This window comes from Siniperca chuatsi, linkage group LG21 (genome assembly GCF_020085105.1).
Source record: "Siniperca chuatsi isolate FFG_IHB_CAS linkage group LG21, ASM2008510v1, whole genome shotgun sequence".
Lineage (NCBI taxonomy): Eukaryota > Metazoa > Chordata > Actinopteri > Centrarchiformes > Sinipercidae > Siniperca > Siniperca chuatsi.
In genome coordinates, this window is record NC_058062.1 from 20,236,024 (window position 1) to 20,257,307 (window position 21,284).

Sequence of the window (21,284 nt, forward strand, 5' to 3'; positions counted from 1 at the left end):
ATTATGAATTGGCAGAATATCTCTCTACTGTCAGAGATAGAAAGCAGAGACAGATCCTAACCAAGTACAGCCTCTTTGACAAGTTCAACTCAGTAATTCAGATTTCAAAAAGCTAAAAGACCTCTCAAAATTAAAAATACTCCTAGGAGGAGACAGGACATATCTTGCTGCCCAATATGTATCAACATGCCACAACCTGAGGGTCAGTGAATGACCTAGACATACACACACACACACACACACACACACACACACACACACACACACATTTATACAGTTTTCACTTATTTATTTATTTATTTATTATCTTATCGTACTTAGGCCTATCTGTATATATTTTAATAGCACATTTCTTCTGTTTATGTACATGTTTTTATTTCACACTTGCTTTGGCAATGTTATCTGTTTCCCATGCCAATCAAGCCCCATTGAATTGAATTGAATATAGTCCTACCAGTTCTTTTTGCCAGACGAAGGTTGAGGAGGGGAGAAGAGGGAAGCGAACGGGTGAATCCCTCCATCATCCTGACCTCTGACCCCTCTGACTCTATGCCACCTGTTGAAAGAGGGAGAGAGAATCAGAGTTTGGAGACTGAAAGAGGTCGCTGTATGAAATCATGGAAACCTCCAGAAGAACATATCTGCAACCTGCCACCTAGACATCGGAACAGAGATACATTTTCTCTGTAGAATTAACATATATGGAGCTTCTGACATTACTGTATTTGTACAATCAGACTGGAGGCAATCTTTATGAACATATCACAAGATGAGAGTGTCCAAACCATATGTAATGACACATAGAGGTACTGACCACTGTTGTTCTTGCGGCTTTTGCCTCCCAGCAACATCTTCAGGCTGTTTCGGAACATGACTGCTCACGACGACAGGTCACACACACACACACACTTCCTGTCAATACCCCCTGGGAGAGAGAGAGGGAGTCAGTGAACTATTAGAATTTATAAATTCCTTTCCAGCTGACTGGTAACATGCAGGTGTACAGCACTGCCATTACAACTTGACACTTCTTACTATTAGTCTGCTGATACTCTCATGCCAATGCTGTTTGCTGCCGCAGTTCCCTCCACCACCTTATATTATATTTTTGGTATTGTTGATTTAACAAAGATTTAATGTCCTTGTATGCATTTATTAACGGAGAATTAGTTCTCCCAGCAGAATCCTAGTTGCAGGTTTTTTAAGACCTCCCTTAAAGAGCAGAGCCTTTTCCGCCAAATGTAACTGTATAACCATTTGCTATAAATGGTCATTTCCTTGACTTTCCATATCTCTGGCTGTACTCAGTGTGCTACATAATGTCAATAACAACAGAGCCCCGGAGAATCTCAAAGACCAACCCATCATTGGAACCTGTTCTTTTAGGTAATCCCAGTTCCAGTTCCTTAATGCCAGGAATCAGAATTAGTTAGCTTTGCACATGGACTGAATTGGACTGATTTTAATGATGATGATATAGGCATTTATTGTGTTGGTTTGTTGGTAGTATGATGTTGCCTAACCCTAACCCCTGCATTTTGGTATCTTTACACCCAGCCTATTCAATTGGCAGTCTGCAGACGACATCTATATTTCCTGGTTTTAAAATTTGCCCCAATTGTATTTGTAACTGAATAGCCCTGCTTTACACCAAGGCCCAGAGTTTATTAAGTCATCCATGTTTCATTAAATATGCTTCTTCTTATAAAGTTACAAGAGTTTTAGCGTTGCACGCGTATAACATTGCAGTTAAAAACAGGATCAAAATAGATGTAGTAGAATCAGAGATATCATCTTTTTTATTCCATGCATTCCTCTTCCTTGTCTAAACCAGGCAACAGTTGGGTCAGAGATTTGGGTGTGTTATGCTAGTAGCTGCTAATGTAACTTCAAGCAGAGATGAGGAGCGGGCAACAGAGGTCTGGTAAGCTCACTTCTTTTGAACTCCACACCCCCAGATTTATTTCATTTTCAAACTTGTTTTTTCAAACAGATTCAACAAAAGAAATATAAATGATCAGTGTTTCCCATTAATTACCTAGACTCTAAATTGTCCCGTCACAGTTTCATAATGAGCCGAAAATAGTTTTACACTTCTCATAATAACATAAAATATCTATCGATCTCTAAGGCTGTGTTTTGCGCCGTTGCTTCAGCAAAGCATCTCTCACTCCCAGTCAGTCAGCCGCTCCCCTCTCCCTGCCGTGTGCGCACATGCTCCCACACGCATGCACAGAGCGGACAGCAGAGCAGAGTGGAGACAGTGGACCAGGTGAAGTGAATGTTTTGCTCGAGTTGACGAAAACTCGAGTAAAGAGTAGAAAAGCGATATTTCCACCTGCTTTGTCCGCAGTTGTTGTTACAGCCAGAGCGTGCTTGTTAAGCTAATAGGGATTTGTTACGAACTAGCTAAAATGAAAGCTGTCTGTATGTAGCCTAATTGTTTATCTTAGTTTGCCACAAATCTTAAAATTTCGCAAATTCTAGTAAACTTAGCTACTGTCTGGAGTAGCATGTTGCTGCAGTAGAGGAGGCTGCAGTTTCAGGACCGGATATCAAGGACCGCAGTTCTAGGACCCTCGTTTTTCGTGACAGCGCCACCCACCAAATTGGATAACCAAGGACTGCATTTCCAGGCTGGACAACATGGACGACAAGTAGAGTGTGAGTACTGAATGTGAATCCAGTTTTATTTGTTTAACATTAAAAACAATTCTGTTGTCTTGAATTAGACAGCAACGTTAGCTAGCCAAAGTGTGAGTAACGTTAGCTAATTATGATATAGCCTTAAAGGCACTACATATCTGTTAGCTTATGATAGCTTGCTGCAAAACGAACTGTTAGCATATTTGTTTATTTGTTTAATGAAACCATAGTGCAATTTTGGTAAGCCCAACTAGGTATCTTATATTTAGTATATTTATAACTAAGTACATTTACACATTTACTGTAGTCTACTTTAGTACAACTTTGAGGTACTTGTACTTTACTTGAGTATTTCCATTTTATGCAACTTTATACTTTTTACTTCACTACATTTGTCTGACACCTTTACTTACGTATCAGATTACAATTTTTCATACCTTTCCTGTCCAGTGAAAACCATGTATCTCCAAATTTGGTGATTTTGAATGTGAATGTTTGTGATAAACTGAAGGATGAAGTGTTCCTTCATGGGTTGAGAAAATGATTCCACTTCTTAAGCTAAATAAACTATTTAAAAAAAACAAAACAACCTTGGATCAGCTGGAAAATGCATCGTCACAAAGCTGAAAACAGGGCCGTTTTTCTGAGCTCATGAAAGGTTGACCTTTTAGAGATACGTGGTTCTCACAGGACAGCGACGCTACAAACATATGATGAACTCATAGAATATGACGCATTGCTGTAGATTAAACTACAGTATATAAATGAGCTAAAATTAGCTCAACCATAAACATCTACCGCAGTAAAATGCAACATACACATTCATGCAGCAGTAATATTAATCCAAAAACATCATATATAATATTAAAACACTGACAGGGACCATTTTACTGCACAATGAGTACTACTTTTTATACTGTAAGTAAATTTTGCTGATAATACTTTATACTTTTAGGCTACTTGTCGTGAAGTATTTACACAGTGTGGTATTAATACCTTTACTTAATTTAAGGATCTGAATACTTCTTCCACCACTGCTTATATTAATTGTTGACTTATGATAATTAATTCTAGCCAGCACATTAATTCAACTTCAAAAGATAATAAAAGCATGTCGATAAGATCTGTCTGTCAGCTACTTTAAGTCAGCAGATGCCTACTGTTTTCATTGTAAATGCTTGTTTATTAGCCTACTCATTGTTTTACCATTTTAATTAAGTTTAAATAATCTTAATAATTAAACTGTGCTGACTGCCTGTTTACCCACACAATAAGTGTTATCAGCCTGTCTCTTCATTTTGACATTATTTTGTAATGTTGGATGAGACATTTGGTATTTTAATAGTCATTTATTATGTAGGCCTATTCTGCAGGCCTACACCACGTGTTACCACTTGTTAGATTGTCATGTACTGTATAGCCTATATGAAGTGATTTCATGGACACAGATTAAGCTCAATCCAGGACAGACAATTCTAAATGTCTTTTGGTCCAGTACTAGGCTTAGGCCTAATTTATGTCTGTGAAATTTACAATGTGTCTATGCATTAAAAGCAGCCTGAATGTTATGATCAATTCCATTTGAGCAATGAATCAAAAGAAGACCCTCTCTGATTTGTTTGTGGTAAAGAGATACTTCATTCAGATTTTGGGTATTCATAATTTACATTTTTAAATAATATGATCATAAAATAATAATACTACAATTCTATGTTCTTATGTCGGGGTATACTATTCAGAGATGTGTGTTGGATTGCTGACCACAATGGCATTACCACTGCATCCACTGCCAGTCAATGCTGTAAACCGGACTTCATTAAACACTTTGTGCAAGGGTTAGGGTTATATACTGTATATATAATCATGAGTCAAATATCTGGTTGATATCTAATGACTGCAAAGGCCATAGCATATGATTCCATCTTTATTTTACCAGATAATGAGCTAATTATGTTAATTACACAAGTTGCCCAACATGAAACTCTTACAAACCAAGTTCAATTGCTGGACAGAAAGTAGTATTGGGTGGAATACTACCTTGGTTGGACTTTTACAGTCATCCAATTCGCTAGGTGGCGCTGTTGCGAAAAACTAGGGTCCTAGAACTGCGGTCCTGAAACTGCAGCCTCCGCTACTGCAGGAACGTAATATCGAATGCCTGAGACGGCAGCCCCCCCCCTCCAAACCAGCCCCTTCTCTCTACAAGCGGTACCTTCAGCAGAGGGAGGAGGACAGACGACAGGAGAAAGGACTGATGTCTGTGTTCTTTATTCTTTCTATGATTTATTTTATATATGACATTTTAGATTTGTTTCCACTGAAATATTATCGAGTGTTGTGAACTTTACTGTTGCTGCTCTAAAAACAACATTTAGTTATATTTAAAATATAAATCAATCTGTTCCGAATTTATTCTTTTTAAAAATGATCATTAAAAAAAACCCCAAATTCTTTCGTAATGAAAAAGAACCGGTACGAGTATTGATAAATAACCGGGCTGATAAGAGTATAGATAAGATAAAGATACAACCCTAACTAACCCACCCCTACAGCTGGTTAGTGGCTTCACCCGGACTTTGGGAGGATTAGCAAATCACAGTTCAAATTCCTTCACTATAAGCCTTGTTTTACCAATGTTATTTTGTGATTATTATTTTTTATGGCACACAGTGCGATCACTCACAAAAATGTGAAGGATTACTTCAGGACACTGCGCACCACTTACTTCATCAGTGAGCATATTTGTTTTACTTTTGTTCTTGCTAATGTCTAAGTGTAATGTGAAAAACTATATCCTGTGTGTGTTTTTTTTTAATAAATATTATAATGATAATAGTCTAAAATTATGTGAAAATGTATAGTTTTTAATTAAATAACGTAAAAAATGTTGGGGGGAGGACTCCCCAACCCCACGACCCACCCCCCCCCACCGCATCCACAGCACCTAAGCCCTCCAGAAACCTAGGGAAAACCCTGAATGGGTTTATGATTAAATAGTTTACTAAAGTACAAAATTGTTTACACAAAGTTCTTCATAGATCTAGCCTCTAAATTTTGCTCTCAACGCGGACCAGATTAATGCATTTAACTCTAAAATGTACAAAATTTTCTTCCAGGGGACCATGCCCCCGGACCCCCCTAGAGGGTCCGAGGTCCACCCAGTCTCACAAAATCCTGTTGGAAACACTGATGATTAATTAATGAGCTTTAGGGGTGGCTGGTGTGTTAGGTGTTAGTTCCCCAGCTACAGTAGTTCACCAACTAGCCCTGCGATATAAATGAGCCTGCTTACGGTGAATCATGGCAACAAGATGTAGAGAGGAAGACGAAAGAAATGTATTTTTCTGACAGAAATCGAGGTGCTTGTGAGGTGGAGGTTAGAAAGCACATACTGTTTGATGACCACAGCAGCGGGGTCACAACCAAAAGGAAATGGAGCGAGTTTGACAGGTGAACACTTTATTTTTAAATTCGGTATTGTTGTGCTTGGCCTGTATTACGATTCAGACTGATAATGAGGGATTGGAGTGTAGCGATTGTGTGAGAGCTGGCACTGGCTTTATTTCAAGACTTAAGAAGGCAGAGTGTGTGTGTGTGTGCCACCGCGGTGTCTCCAGTGCGCTCTGTTCTGCAATTCTTTAATGCTTTTTGATGTAATCTTGGATTTCTACAACCAATGATTATTTCATCAACTACAGTCCGGCCCTCTCCTCTGTGCTCCGGGGGTGGGGAATGTGATGGTGAGACAGCGCTGATGAAATATTGAGCGGACTTTGATTTAAGATTTGAGTTGTAATTTTCAAATTGCAAAGGTGCTTATGGAATAGTTATGGCTCACTTGGAGCGCAAGTACAACTAACACTGCTGGTTTGAATGTTTGTGATAATGTGGATCTATAATTAACGTTTGATATTAAGTGAAATTAAATGTGTGAGAGGCATCATCATACAATCTGGCTCTTTCAGGTCCTGTTTTGTGCGTACGCTTAACGGTTATAAATGTAATTATTATAATTTTTAATTCAACCCACATTCTAACTGGATGAGAGAATCGTCTACACAGAATCTATACTGGTTCTTGCAGATGCACAGTGTGTTTGTGTGTATATGACCTGTTAAATACTTTATACTTTATGAGTGTTCTGCAGTTAAGTAGCTGACTGCAGAATATCTCATTTGTCCGACTGGCAGTAAAATTATTACTCTCTCTTACACACACACACACACACACTCCACACTCCCTCCCTCTTATTTTACTACAGTGTGACTTTTGAACACACCCAACTTGCTGGCTGGTAATGTTGTTGCTAGGCAACCATCTGCTGTTGCTAAGCGATCCATTAAAGAGAATGCGTATTAGAAAATAACTCTGTTCGTCTGCCTGTGTATGCTTCTGTGTGTGTGTGTGTGTGCACTGTTTAAAGACTACAGGACTTCATATGTGCGTCACTATGACAACTGACCAAAAGGTGATTTAATTAGAGAGACAAAGTGCTTCCTTTACACACTCCACCAATTACATCTTCAGTTTAACAACAGAGACACAGAATGCCTTTCATGTTGATTTAATCCCCAAATTAAAATCTGGTTCAAACTGTTCTGTCATACAACTGTTTCAGTTAGACAAAACACACACACACACACACACACACACACACACTGAAGCAGCAAGTATCCGTCTGTAACTTATGTTCTATGCTGCTCTGTCTACTCCTCTCTCACATAACAGAGCTGATCTGAATTTGAATTTAAGAGAAAACATGTTTTTCTGTTTGTGTATGCCGAGAATGAAACGATCAGTTGGAGCAGTGAACAGATGGCAGATTAAACAAGTACAGACAGAGTCACTTCCTTGTTTCTAATTCACACACAGAGATGTCAAAAACACACACGCGCACACATGCACATACACGTTTTGGTAGTTTTGTTAAGGTTTGCCTTTTTAAACAGACTATAAACACTAAATGACACAAACTGTCTGTCAATTGGGTATTTTGTTATGTCTCCAATACCACCATTTAGTCCTAGTTAACAGTTAGCAGCGGCTCCTCTAAATAAATGCCGACACAGAGCGGCATGTAAGTATTTTAGCATTTTTCTTTTGCATCCATGACATCTGCAGACTTAACAACTTTCACAGTTTTCCACACGGATTTTATATGCCGTTATTGTTTGTTAGGCAACAGCTGAGTCCAATCCTTAAGGCTAGATAAGTAATGTTTCTTGTAGTGTGTTAGGTCAAAAAGAAAACTACATTAGCTAAATAAATACCAGTCTAAACTGGTTGTCGTTAAGTGCAGGTTAGTTTGTTTGTCGTAACATATTCACTGAAATAAAACTGAAAATATAAACCATGTCAATGTTTGATCTTAGTGAATATTCTCTGTATATAATACATACTGCCTACAACACTAATTAATAAACTACAACATTTTTTAAAATATATTTATTTTCCCGGGGTGCACGGTGGCAGAGCGGCTACAGCTCCTGCCTCCCAATAAGGAGATCGTGGGTTCGTGGGATCGATTCCCGGACCAGACCAACATCACACAATCTCTCTGGGTGGAGTCTGCATGTCCTCCCCGTGTTACCGTGGGTTCTCTCCGGGTTCTCCGGCTTCCTCCCACCGTCCAAAGACATGCATGTGTAGGTTAATTGATAACTCTAAATTGCCCGTATTGAATGAATGTGAGAGTGAATGGTTGTCTGTCCTTGTCTGTGTCTGTGTTCGCCCTGCGACGAGTTGGCCACTGTCCAGGGTGTGCCCTGCCTAAGGCCCGAAGTCACTGGGATAGGCTCCAGTCACCCGCGACCCCCTAACGGGGACCAAGCGGTAGAAAATGGATGGATGGATGGATTTATTTTCCCTTTTTTTTTTAAACTTCTTGCCACTCTAGATGAAAAGGTAACAGTATGGTGACTTCAGTGACAAACTAAATTTGACCTTTTTGCACATTTGCTTGGCACATTAGCTGACTAATGTTTAATGATGGCATAACGTTAGCTAATGTTAAAATGCTCACCAATGCCTTGTTTTGTCCGATCAACAGTTTAAAATCAGTTTACTATTATAGAAGACAAAGAAAACCAGCAAATATTCACATTTGAGAAGCTGGAACCTCTGAATTCTTGGCATATTAAAAAAAAAAAAAATGACAATCGCTTATCGAAATTGTTGCCTATATCACTGTCCTGTCACTCGACTAATCTAATAATCTTTTCAGCTCTAATGCGTATATATTAGGGCTGCAGATATTATCTGTCAAAACTAAACCCAGTTACTGCATTTAAGTGCCATATTACATTGTGGGTTTTTAAAAAAAAAAAATAATCTGAATTGCAAAAACACCTTCTGCTTTAAAAACGGTATATGTACTTAAGTTTCAGAACTACAAGTTTCAACCGAACTACAGCTCAGGCATAACGTAAGCCTTTACTGTCTTCTTTGTGGCATTTGTAGGAGGCAAAAACGAGTGGACAGGAACTGTGACTATCATAATAATAAACAACATGAATGAAGTTCAGACTTTCACAAATTGACTGCAGCATTTTATTTTCTGTGGTTCATATCTTGAACAAAAGCTAGCTAACTCAGGGACGTCATAACTAGCCACCACACTGATTTACATTGTTAACTAGCCGTTACATATAGCCATAATTTAGCGTAGCCTACATTCTTTTCTAGCCTTCATTTAGCGTGAGTTGGGTCCGCTCTGTGGACTGGATGCACAGACTGTAACGTTATGCTTTCTGCTGAGATGCTGAAGTATAGAAGTCGTGCTTCTGTGGTGGGCTAGTTCAGTTTCACAACAGACACGCTGCACAGAGTTTTTGTGGACACGTTCTGTCGCTTTCTCTGGCCTGTCTCTTCTCTGCGCCCCTCGCTATTTTCTCTCTTCCTCCTCTTTGTAATCCGCGCTGTCAAATCACACCAAAGACGCTCTGAACCGTCTCTGATCACACACCGCGTCGGCGCGTTGTGCGACAGCAATAATCATCCGTACGAAACACAGTGCGCTGAATAGAGCTATATGAATTTAACGAAGCTTCGATGCAAATAATTAAGAATGAATCGTTTCTGCCCTAATATATTTATAATTTTAATAAAAGCTACAGTAGTGTCACCTGCGAAAAAAGGAGTTAAAACATCATCACACACCGGTGTGTTAGCTAAAAGTCACATCTGGTATGTTAGCTAAAAGTTACTTTGAACACAAAGAGTTTGAACTAAAAGGCACAACCAGAGAATGTTTGTACATGTTTGTACATCCTCACAGATGAAGAATAATATACAGTAACTGTATGTCCTTAACGAACACGATTAAAATTCTGCAGAGGGCTCATGTTAACCCTTACTTAAAAAGTTGATTTCTGATGCATATCTTAAATTTGGAGTTACTTATTTAGTACAAGTCTTGGATTAAGCAAAAGAAGATGGCAAATCCACCTGTCTTCAAGAAGAGCATAAGGAAAATCTAATCTAGATTACCACAGGGTATGTGTACAGTGCACTTACATGTATTAATCATGTGCAGAAAAAAAGCTGGTCATGTCATGGGGACTTGACTCATATTTGGGGACAAAAGCTGCCAGGTAAACCAGTATATTTTAGGGTTAAAACTTAATTTGGGGTCGGGTTTAGGGTTAGTGTGAGGGTTGGGGTTAGGCATGTGGAGGTTATGGTTAAGGTCAGGGTAATTCTCCATGGTTATTAATGTAAATCAATACAATTCTCCTAAATGACAAAAAAAGTGTTTGTGTGTGTGTGTGTCTAAATGTATGAAAGATACATGCAAATAATGTAGGAGATCCCAGTTGCAATAACATTTCTTGCTCAATGTTCTAGCGAGAGATGTGTTTCATCTTCAGAATTCCCCCCCCCCCAAAATCTGAATCTCCAGTTTACCAAAGTCACAAAACACAAAATAAGAATAGAGATGAGCTGAAAACCAAATTCCAAACTTCACCTCTCTCTAATTACGTCAATTACCCATTGGCAGAGTCACCCATCAGAGCAGAAAATTACTATTCTACTACATACACACAAATTACTGAGAGAAATGTTGAGAAAAATCTTGTTGTGTCTGTGTGACTGTGAGAAAGAGAGTGAGTTAAAGATAGAGAGAGGTCTAAGTGTGTCTGTGCGCATTCAAAGAGTGTGATATGACTGTGCCACATATATCAGGGTTAAAAGACACCTGCGATTCACATTTTAAGCTGCAGAAGTAACCACTGACCTCTGTCCCCCTCTGTCGACCACTGGTGATTACAGCAGCACGGTTATTACCTTTCTTCCTGCCTCAGTCTCTACTGCTGTTTTGGTGCTTTAGACCAGACAGCCACTGGCTCCCCTGAAGGGGTTGATCTTTTCATTGCCAAATAATTTCATGATATTTTAGTTCAATTCAACTTTATTCCGTTCTTTAGAAGTTCTGCTCTGTGTCATGTCATTTACAACACATACCAATTAGTATTGTTATGCACACTAGTCACTATCATTAAAAATGCTGGTTTTAATCATATGATTCTAACATTATCAGGTTTCTGATAGTTAGTAAAGAAGTGTCATTTGACTCCAGTCAGGAATTATCAGTATCTGACTTTCATGATCCCATATTTATATTTTTTATTTACTTACAATATGTATTTAAATATTCATTCTATTTACATTTTACAGCTTTCAGTGCACATGTAGCCTACAATATGCCTGTATAAAATTAATAAAGCAATTTAGATATCTTTGGCAGCCAAACAGCTTTGCATTAAGAAAATGTAAACTGCATCACAGCTTTCCCTTGACAGTTTCCTATTATATTTTGTATAGAGTTCTATAGTATTTTGTATAATATCCATAAAGGATGTCAGGAAAGACCCTCCCTCAGCATCATCAAAATACTAACAGTTAGTTAGTTTTGAGTTTTTTAAACTCAAAACAGCTCTGCTTCTGTTGCTCACTGACGCACCCTTATATTGAAACTACTGCCTGCCACAAAATAAAGCTTATTTTCCCTATTTTCACTTTATTTTCAGGATGTAGATCATTCCAACTTTTATCAGACATTTTAACTTTCATTCAACTGAACTGAACTACTGTATGACTCGAGTTGAGGGCACACCTGCGCACATACATGCACAGAATGCTGGTTACGAGTCTTATTTGATGATATGATATGATGTTTGCATGAAACATAAGTAGCCATCTGGTTCTTTATGTCCCTACATACATGATTCTTATGCAGCCATGTGAGTAAAAGAACTGCGTAGGTCGCAGTTTCAATTAGTGATATGACAATGAGCGCAGCGTATAGTGTCCCCAAAACTGTGTACACACAAAGTCAGAAATAAATATGCATACGCATTATTGTTGTCAGATTTACAAAGCTGTGTGTGCGCCTGGTTCTGTTTTATAAATCACAGGACCAATTTCCACTCTCACAGTTAGCCAAAACACACTTAATAATCTGTTTGCATATTGATGCATACTGCCTGCTCCACCACTCATTAGTCAATAAAAAGAACGGCAAAAGAGAAGTGCAGTTTTACCGACTGTGTCGCATCAGCGAGGGGGAAACTCTTTCGTCACAGCTGCTCACTGTCACGTCAATGCGCACTTGAGAACAGAAGGAATAGAAGTACTAAGCTAATCAAAATATAATACGCTATAATACAGGTAAGATAAATTAAGTACAAAGTGGATATAGGTATAAAAGCTAAAATAAGTTTAAGTACCAGTGCCAGAACAGCTCTTATCACATGCAACCGTTACGCACAGTTGTGGCTATTTATATCGCCCGTACCATTAGTTCATCACATGTACCTGTAAACCATCATATCAGCGGTGATATCTAGTCATAATTATCTAACATCAGAAAGATGATGAATGATTCATTTATAGAGCTCATATTGAAACTTTACAAACACTTTACAAAGTGCTTCACAATTCAGGATAAAATGAAAAGATCATTAACAGGGAAATGATGGCTTGAATGTAAACAAAAAGAACATTATAGATATACCTTTGATTAAAATTTTGTAGGCTGCAAAAATAATAACACGATCAGTGAAACTGGCAAACAACCTAAACAAACATTTTACTTTTAGATTACACCTCTCACGTTAAATGTAATCTCCTCCTCATTATATCACCTGCAGCTGGCTCTAGAGAAACGTGTACGCCTGGTCCGAAGCATGCGTGAAGTGCTCATATTGGAGGTTTCTGCTTCTGGTTTTTGCTGTTTTATAACAATCCCTGCACAGGCAGGCATGGACATACACACGCACACACACACACACACATACAGTAAACATACAGGAACATGACAGATGAGGCAGCCCCTCAGTAGATCATCATAACAATGCGTGCCGTGTGGCAGAGAGGCGTGTGTTCTCCGACTCTCTTCCTCTTTTCTCTCTCTCTTTCTGTTGTTCACTATCTCGAGTGTGTGCACGCCTCTCTCTCTGTGTGTGTGTGTGTGTGTGTGTGTGTGTGTGTGCACAGGAGAGTAGATCAGGTGCTTTGAAAACTCTACCGCCAGGTGCAGAGCGAGCAAGAGAGAGGTGACTACTCCACAAGGACAAACCCCACCATGCCGAGATGCTATGTATGTGGGTGTGTGTGTGTGTGTGTGTGTGTGTGTGTGTGAGAGTGTGTGTGTGTGTGTGTGTGTGTATATGAGAGGGAGGGGGACGGATAAAATGATGTCCACAGTGTGTCGCTGACTGACCGGTCAGATAAGACACTGCTGTCAGGAAACAACACTTCATATCTGTATTTAAACTAATTCTTGAAAAAATACATAACAGAGAAAGAACAAACATTAATTCCCAGTACAATCCGTCTCAGCAGCAGATATCTCAAACCTTGGGCATCTGCGTGGCTAGTCTAGGAATAAGCTTAATTTCTGTCCTAGAAAGCGTCCCACAAAAGCTTCCACAGTAGCTGCAGCAGTTAGATGTCATCTTGTTCTTTCGATGTGACGTCCACAGAGAGCAGTGGCTAGCTCAGCCTTGCATGTGTGTGTAATGTGTGTCAGTGTGCTAATCCTTGATGACAAGCGAGCAGGAATGATGGGATTGAGTCTAAAAACCAAGGCTGCATCCAGACACATGCATGCGCGCGCGCACACACACACACACACACACACACATGCATGACTGAACAGCAGCACATACATTAATATGACAGTACATGTCTCCGGAAAAGAAACATGTTGGCTTTTTATGTAAATGCACTGAAGACAAATTAGACAGTGGCTGGGAAAATAGAGCAAGACTCCATTGTGTCTGGCTGAGAGAGAGAGAGAGAGAGAGATGGTATATCAATAGCCTAAATTCATAAAACAAAACAACAATGAAATAAAAACTACATAACATAAAACGATGTAACTATACTCAAGGACTTTAATGCTCTAAAGGTTTATTCCAAATTCGTGAACTTTTCATTCCATATTCACACGTTTCCATGCAACTTTTCAATGACTGCTGTTTTAAAATCCACAATATAGAAATAACAAGTAGAAGTACATTAGTAAACTAAGTAGATTCATTCACAGATTTTGTTTTCAAAGCAGCAATAATTAAAAACAGCTGCCTGCTGCATTTTTAAAAATGACGCTGATGAGAGTGAACCAAAACAGCAAAGTTGATGGTCATAAAACCAACACAATGGTCGGGAAACTGCAAAACTAATAATTCTCTGTGTGTCCATCATCATTTCCCATTAAACATAATCAATTCATCCATTGTTAATATAAAACTATTAACTACTGCAGCTTTAAAAAATAAAACAACTACTCTCAAAAGAGCTAAGTCTCAAATATGTCGTATAACACCACAGGTACTGGGGACTCACCACAATTTCATTAAACTACAAGAGTGTCTGTGTGTGTGTGTATGTGTGAGAGTATGATATCTTCAATACTGGGCAACAGACTGGTGTGTATCTTACTGTATCATCTGTTATTTCATGTACATGTCTCTCTTTCTCTCACAAGGTTACGTGAAAGACTAAATGATTCACTAATATGGATAATAAATCAAATGTCAGGTTGGTCATTTCAGTAACTGAGGTACATAGTTAATTCATTCTTCATATTTAATTCATGAATTTATATATGTGTTCTTTCTTCTTAAGCAATATACACTGTATATCTAGTATGTATATGCACTGCGAGCAACTGGAATTTGTGCACTCTTGCAGTAATGTATGAAAAACAAGAAACAAGCAAAATACATGTCCCCAAACACAGGAAACAAAAAATCGTGAAACAAAAAACAAAATTAAAGGGAGATGTGGGAAATGAAGAAACTGATCTGAGTCACTAATGGCGGTCTGCAGCCAGTAAATGTGACTCAGCACTGACGTGGTGAGAAGCTCATTCATGTGAGTGTTTGTCTGTGTGTGAGAAAGAGAGAGAGAGAGATAAACGTGGTCTCTCTCTCTTACACACACACACACACACACACACACACACACACACACCATCTGTCGTCAGTTACTGCTCCATCTGACCTCCTCTAACTTTTTCTGTCTTAAACACACAAACAGAGGAAGGTTGTCCGAATTTAAGAGCGACATAAAAGATACAGACAGGTAAGTTTGGCTAAATCCCGTATCCAGTGCTTAGCTGCTACTGCTACTAGCCCAAAGTTTAGGTACAGTAGCCATGTTGCAAGTTCTTTGTTGACCTAAACCGGTCGCTAACTTCAGACAGACAAATCAATTTGGAAAGAATCACTGCCGACATGGTCCTTCAGTATGTTAGTCCTCTGTTTTAATTTGTTGCCCTTGTACTTGTGTTGTTCTGACAAGTAAGAATAATAATACCCTGTATAGTAAATCATCATTATTCTGAAGTGATCAAGCAATGTTAGAACGCAAACATAAACTACCAGCTAACACATTTAAGGACAGAAAAGTGGCCTTTTGTTTTCTGCAATGGCACACGCATAGGCAGCACAGATTACTGCTCAACACTGTTTTTAATATTACCATCTGACATACCATATAATTAGGCTACAACTGTCATTATATCCAAATTTATTGAAACGTCTGTTCAAATGTATTTATTTTTACTACTTAAAACACAGTAGTTCCTGACTGCAAAAATTATATGGAAAAATGTGTTTTGACCCTTCCAATAACTTCTTCTAAAAAATAATGTAGACAACAGGCTATTCATAAGTAGATGTAAACAATTTGGCTTGATTCACTGTAATTCACCATGATTTTGTCAGAGTCCTGGTCGGAGCTGCTGTAAATCACCTCGGTACTGTATTCCCTGTCGTCAGAATGGGCACCCTCACCCGGCTACGGTTCGGGTGCCTATTCTGGCGCCCGTCCCCGCTGTGTCCCCCACGCCCCGAATAATAGTGATGTGCACTTGTGCCGATAGCATTCAGTGGTCAGGATTCCATATGCTGCACTGTAATCCTTCCCTAACAAGCCTTAATCATACAATGTGTCTGTGAATTATTAGTCATGCTTACTGTCGGTGTCTTGCTTTCTTGCTCAGTCATACATTCTTCTCCAATACTCTTCTCTGGTACAGATCCTAACTGAAAATTACTTCAACCACTTTTTGACTGACTCGCCTATCTGCTGGTGTTCGCATCAGTATTTTTGTGGCTATTAATTGGTAAATTGACTGTACTTATATAGGGCCTTTACAGTCTTTCTGACTACTCAAAGCACTGCAACTACATATCACATTCACCCCATTCACACACATTCACACACCGAAGGCACAGCCCTCGGGAGCAATTTGGGGTTCAGTGTCTCGCCCAAGGACACTTCGACATGTACACCCCATATTAATTAATCTTATTTAAAAAGCAAGATAAACAGCAATATCAAATATCACCCTCCCCCGTTCTTAATACTGCTGTGTTCTACATAGAATTCCCTGTTAAACAGTGAATGAACAATTTCATACACGCTCTGTTTTGTATCTGTGACAACTAAGATGTGAAAAATGGGTACCACTTTCTAATAAGGCGCCCTTTATGAAGAGTTTATAAGTTGTAATTAAAGGATTTATTAATGGTTAATAAATAATTTACTTATGCTTTCTATATCAGTTATAAGCCATTAATAGGAAAGACCTCTTGGTTTCCCGGTTGTGAAAAATCGCCTCTAGTGCCACCAGCAGGTCAAGGTTTTCACTGATGTAGTTAAAATCTCTCAACATCTACTTGATAGATTGGCCCAACATTTTGTACAGACAATGATGGTTCCTAGACAATGAATCCTAATGACTTTGGTGATCCCCTGACTTTTCCTATAGCGCCACCATGAGGTTAAGATTTGTAGTTTTATGTGGAATGTAGGGCTGCAGCTATCGATTATTTTAGTAATTGAGTATTCTACTGATTATTCCATTGATTAAGCGCGTTGTGCGATAGTAACAATTTAATTGTATGGATTAAATGAAGCTTCAATGCAAATAATTTGGATCGATGATTGGTAGTAATCAAGTTACTCGAGGAATCGTTTTAGGCCTAGTGGAATGTCTTGACAACTATTGGATGGATTGCTCTCAAATTTGGTAGACTCCTGTCCACCTCACAATGCATTTTATTAACTTTGGTGATCCCTTCACTTTTCATTTAGCTCCATCATCAGGTCAAAATTCTAATTTGTCCGATACTTTGGTTTACTGCAAAACCAATCATATTAGCCTCAGCTGTACTTTGTGTTTAGTTGTAATTAGACAATGTTAGCATGCAAACATAGCATAACAAACTAAACTAAGATGATAAACGTGGTAAACACTATATCTGCTAAACATCAGTATGTTACCATTGTCTTTGTGGACATGTTAGCATGATGATGTTAGCATTTAGCTCAAATCACCACTGTGCCTAAGTATAGCCTCACAGGGCAGCTAGCACAGCTGTAGACTCTTAGTCTTGTTGAAGTTGGTCTGTAGCTGTAACAAATATAATCTGCAGTAGTAACTTCAGTAGACACATAATTTAAGACTCCAAATGAACAGTTGCTGCAGCTCTGAGCCAAAATGTTGTTGAACAACATGCAAATTCAATTCAAATTCTTCTACCTGTTCCCAGATAAAATCTATCATCTGTGTGTGTTTGTGCAGCAGAGAAGACGTCCTTTTCTCCAGCAGCTTCACTAGTTCCTTCTGGGATGATCCAGGGCATGCTGGGACATGCTGTCCACCCTGCTTCTGCTGTAGGTCAACCCGGGTTTTGCACTGACTGATTGCCCCCTCTTCCTCAACACCTCGGAGGGATTCCCCTTTTAACAAACCACACAAAGAGCCACTGCCTGCTATGAGCAGAGGAAATAGCCAGTATCACTCACACAACTTATTCACACACACACCTACACACACTAAACCCAAAGCACACATACAGTACTGGTTTGACTAGGCTTGGTTGTGTGTCTGTATGTGTGTTTGTCATTAGCAATAGCTGAACCCACACAGACTCATGCGTACATGCACACACACACACTCACACTCTACTACACTCTTATCTCTCTTCCCCAGAGAAGCCAATCCTGACTTCCTGTAAACGCTCAGGACTGGCTCAGCTTCCCACATACAGGAAGGGAGTGTGTGTGTCTCAAAACCTCCTGTAGATAAACAAACAAAGGGCTAACTGATACACTCACCTTTTACACTTTCTTCATGCTGTAAACCTTTTTCACTTTTACACTCTTTGAAGTCATTTAAAGCTCCAGGAGGCAACCTAACATTGGCGATCCCCAGTGGCTGCGAGTGGAAGCTGTTTAGAATTTGAGGACTCCGAAACATCTCGTGTGGAGATATAAAAAAACTAAATTAAACTTTGTGAGTGGGGATTTCACCTGGAAGAAAATTGTTCTACTATTTTGGTAAACCGAGGACAGAGGGGGGTGCACGGTGGCAGAGCGGCTACAGCTCCTGCCTCCCAATAAGGAGATCGTGGGTTCGATTCCCGGACCGGACCAACATCACACAATCTCTCTGGGTGGAGTCTGCATGTCCTCCCCGTGTTACCGTGGGTTCTCTCCGGGTTCTCCGGCTTCCTCCCACCGTCCAAAGACATGCATGTGTAGGTTAATTGATAACTCTAAATTGCCCGTATTGAATGAATGTGTGAGTGAATGGTTGTCTGTCCTTGTCTGTGTCTGTGTTCGCCCTGCGACGAGTTGGCCACTGTCCAGGGTGTGCCCTGCCTAAGGCCCGAAGTCACTGGGATAGGCTCCAGTCACCCGCGACCCCCTAACGGGGACCAAGCGGTAGAAAATGGATGGATGGACCACACAGAGGAGGCATCAGCTTGCTTTCACTTAATAATTTTACACCAGACTATCTCTTTGCATTATCATAACGGAAGAGGCTAGAATAAGAATAGAAAAGTTAGACACGCTGTGTTGATCTACCTGTTTTATGGGCCAGACACACACACACAAAAAAGACAGTTGTGTCAGCCCAAAAGGCACGTTGGCCCACCAGGAAAGTGCGCGGTCTGACAGATGGCCAGTCCAGTCCTGCTATCTGCTAGCGTTAGCCGTCAGTCAGTACTCAACTCCACTCTGCTGCTAGCTATAACATACTGGGCTACATTATAACATGCGCAGTTAGCTATTAATGAGCGACTCATCACTTTTGGTCTTTTTGAACACCAAAAATACACAAATCTCACTAACTTTTTAAAAGTCGAAATGGTATAGAGTGGGGTTTTCCCTTTCTAACAAACCATCTTTGGCCGAGCATACAGACACTAGTTTGCAGTGCACGATTACTAGGTAACAGCCAACAGTTCATTATATAGTATGGCTAACTCATGAAATAAATATTGATGCAGCTGATAAAATCTAAAAATGAAAAGCCTGTTAACAGCTTTGATTCTGCCCTTGATTTTATGGGGGACAGTGTCGCAATGGCACGCTCTGGCTCTAACACTGATACTGGGTCTGGACCTCAAAAATGACCTTTTGAGTTTTTCAGTAAAAATAGCACACTAATAGGATCTGTTGGTATTGAGTGGAAATAAATCAATTTAAGCTTCAGCATGGTGTGGATATAAAGTACAGTCATAAATTTTGGGCTGTGTGCGTATGGTTCATCGTTGCTGACATACCATGCCAACAGTCAGCTGTTGTGTGCTGCTGGTCTATGTGTGGCTCCTGTTCTCTGTAGTTTTTGCAGTGTGTTAATTTAATTTTAACACTGACCCAGCAAGCAGTGGACTATTGACCCGCTTTACAGGGGTGCCGAAACGCTCAGGGAAACTAAGTTAAAATCTGCTGAAACAGAAGCATCCAAATGCTTCAAAATAGCTAACTCGATATGCATGTAGCGCTGTGCAGACAACAACCAGAGGAGGAGCAGAGCAGATTCGGAATAACAGCTCCCAGTGAGTCCAGTGAAAACACCAGTCAAGGTTCTGCACCTTGGCTGTAGAGATGATGTTTTTTCTTCAGGTGGGTTTTGGTGGGTCGGTCTCAGTCAAAAGCCCAAGGCTGATTTTTATTTCTGGGCCGTCCCTGGGGCATGGTTGGCTCTATTCAGCTCTTACCAGCTGATTTAGCATGAGGAATCCGGAAGATGGTGGTGAGAGAGAGAGAGAGAGAGAGAGAGAGAGAGAGAGAGAGAGAGGCCCTGTAAAAAACATAATCTAACAGGTAATATAATGTTTTTTTATGTAGTGAAGCAGTTTAATATTTCCAGTTGTGCCTGTAACCTGTGCTGCGACCATTCTCATAACCCTAACCCCAATTACACTACTGCATGGAAATTGGACTGCTTAGGACTGCAAACTACATTGGCACACAAGACTCCATGATAGGTTACCCTCTGCAATATGGAAAGCTTGAAATATCATCAAGGACCCCAGTCAGGATGTCCACACTCTATTCTCACTCTCGCCATATGGAAAATGATATCAGAGCATTAAATCACGCACTGCCCATTTCCGAGACAGTTTCTTCCCACAGGAAGTCAGATCTGTGCTAACACAGGCACTGCACACTAACACACTAATGGATTATTTTCTATTAGTTATCACAATTTTTTGTGAAAAATATCCTATCAAGATGGGAGTGAATCGGCCAGACAGATTTAGAAAAATGTATTTAAGAATATATTTATTTTGGCAGGTGAATGTATAAAGTGTCATGTAAAAAGAATGAATACTGAATTTGTGGAGTGTTAAAAAAAATCAGCAAAACATTCATCATCACATTACATTGCCATGGCACTTAAAGCAAGTCCTTATGTTTTGTATTCCTTTAATTAGCACTAGTGATGCTGTGTGAGTGATCTAATTAAACTAATGACTGACATAGTGGGGTGTCTTATAATCAGAGCAGTGTTAAACCCAGACTATGAGCTACAGGGTTAGGCAGATTAACATGGGATTACACCCATCTGCACCGCCACTGTCTAGGAAAAGAAGCCAGAGAGGCTGAGAGGAGACAAAATATGACAAAGAAACAACTTGGTCAGAGTGATCTGCTTATGCACAAACATGTCCAAAGTTTTAAGGGAAAAAAAGACCACTACATTTAAGGCCTCTGGAAGCCTGTATGAAGTCTTGCTCACTAACTACTGTAGCTAGCTAGCTAGATAGATAGCAGGGCGTCATTTCCAAAACAGTGAGATGAGCAAGCAGCAGCTAGTGCCTAAC

General features: G+C 39.6%; 1 protein-coding gene across 3 annotated transcripts in view; it reads right to left on the reverse strand.

Annotated features, from left to right (window-relative positions):
* Positions 1-21,284, reverse strand: part of tanc2a (tetratricopeptide repeat, ankyrin repeat and coiled-coil containing 2a) — a 71,523-nt gene that overhangs the window by 44,901 nt on the left and 5,338 nt on the right. The window contains exons 1-3 of one of the 3 annotated variants that reach the window (XM_044182023.1): positions 17,705-17,899; positions 815-925; positions 455-556 (exon numbers count right to left, since the gene is read on the reverse strand). In XM_044182023.1, coding sequence (XP_044037958.1) covers positions 455-556; positions 815-872 — 160 coding nt within the window. In that variant the 5' untranslated portion in view covers positions 873-925; positions 17,705-17,899. Of the gene's footprint in view, positions 1-454; positions 557-814; positions 926-17,704; positions 17,900-21,284 lie in introns of those variants that run through there. The other 2 variants (XM_044182022.1, XM_044182024.1) reach the window with 2 other exon arrangements.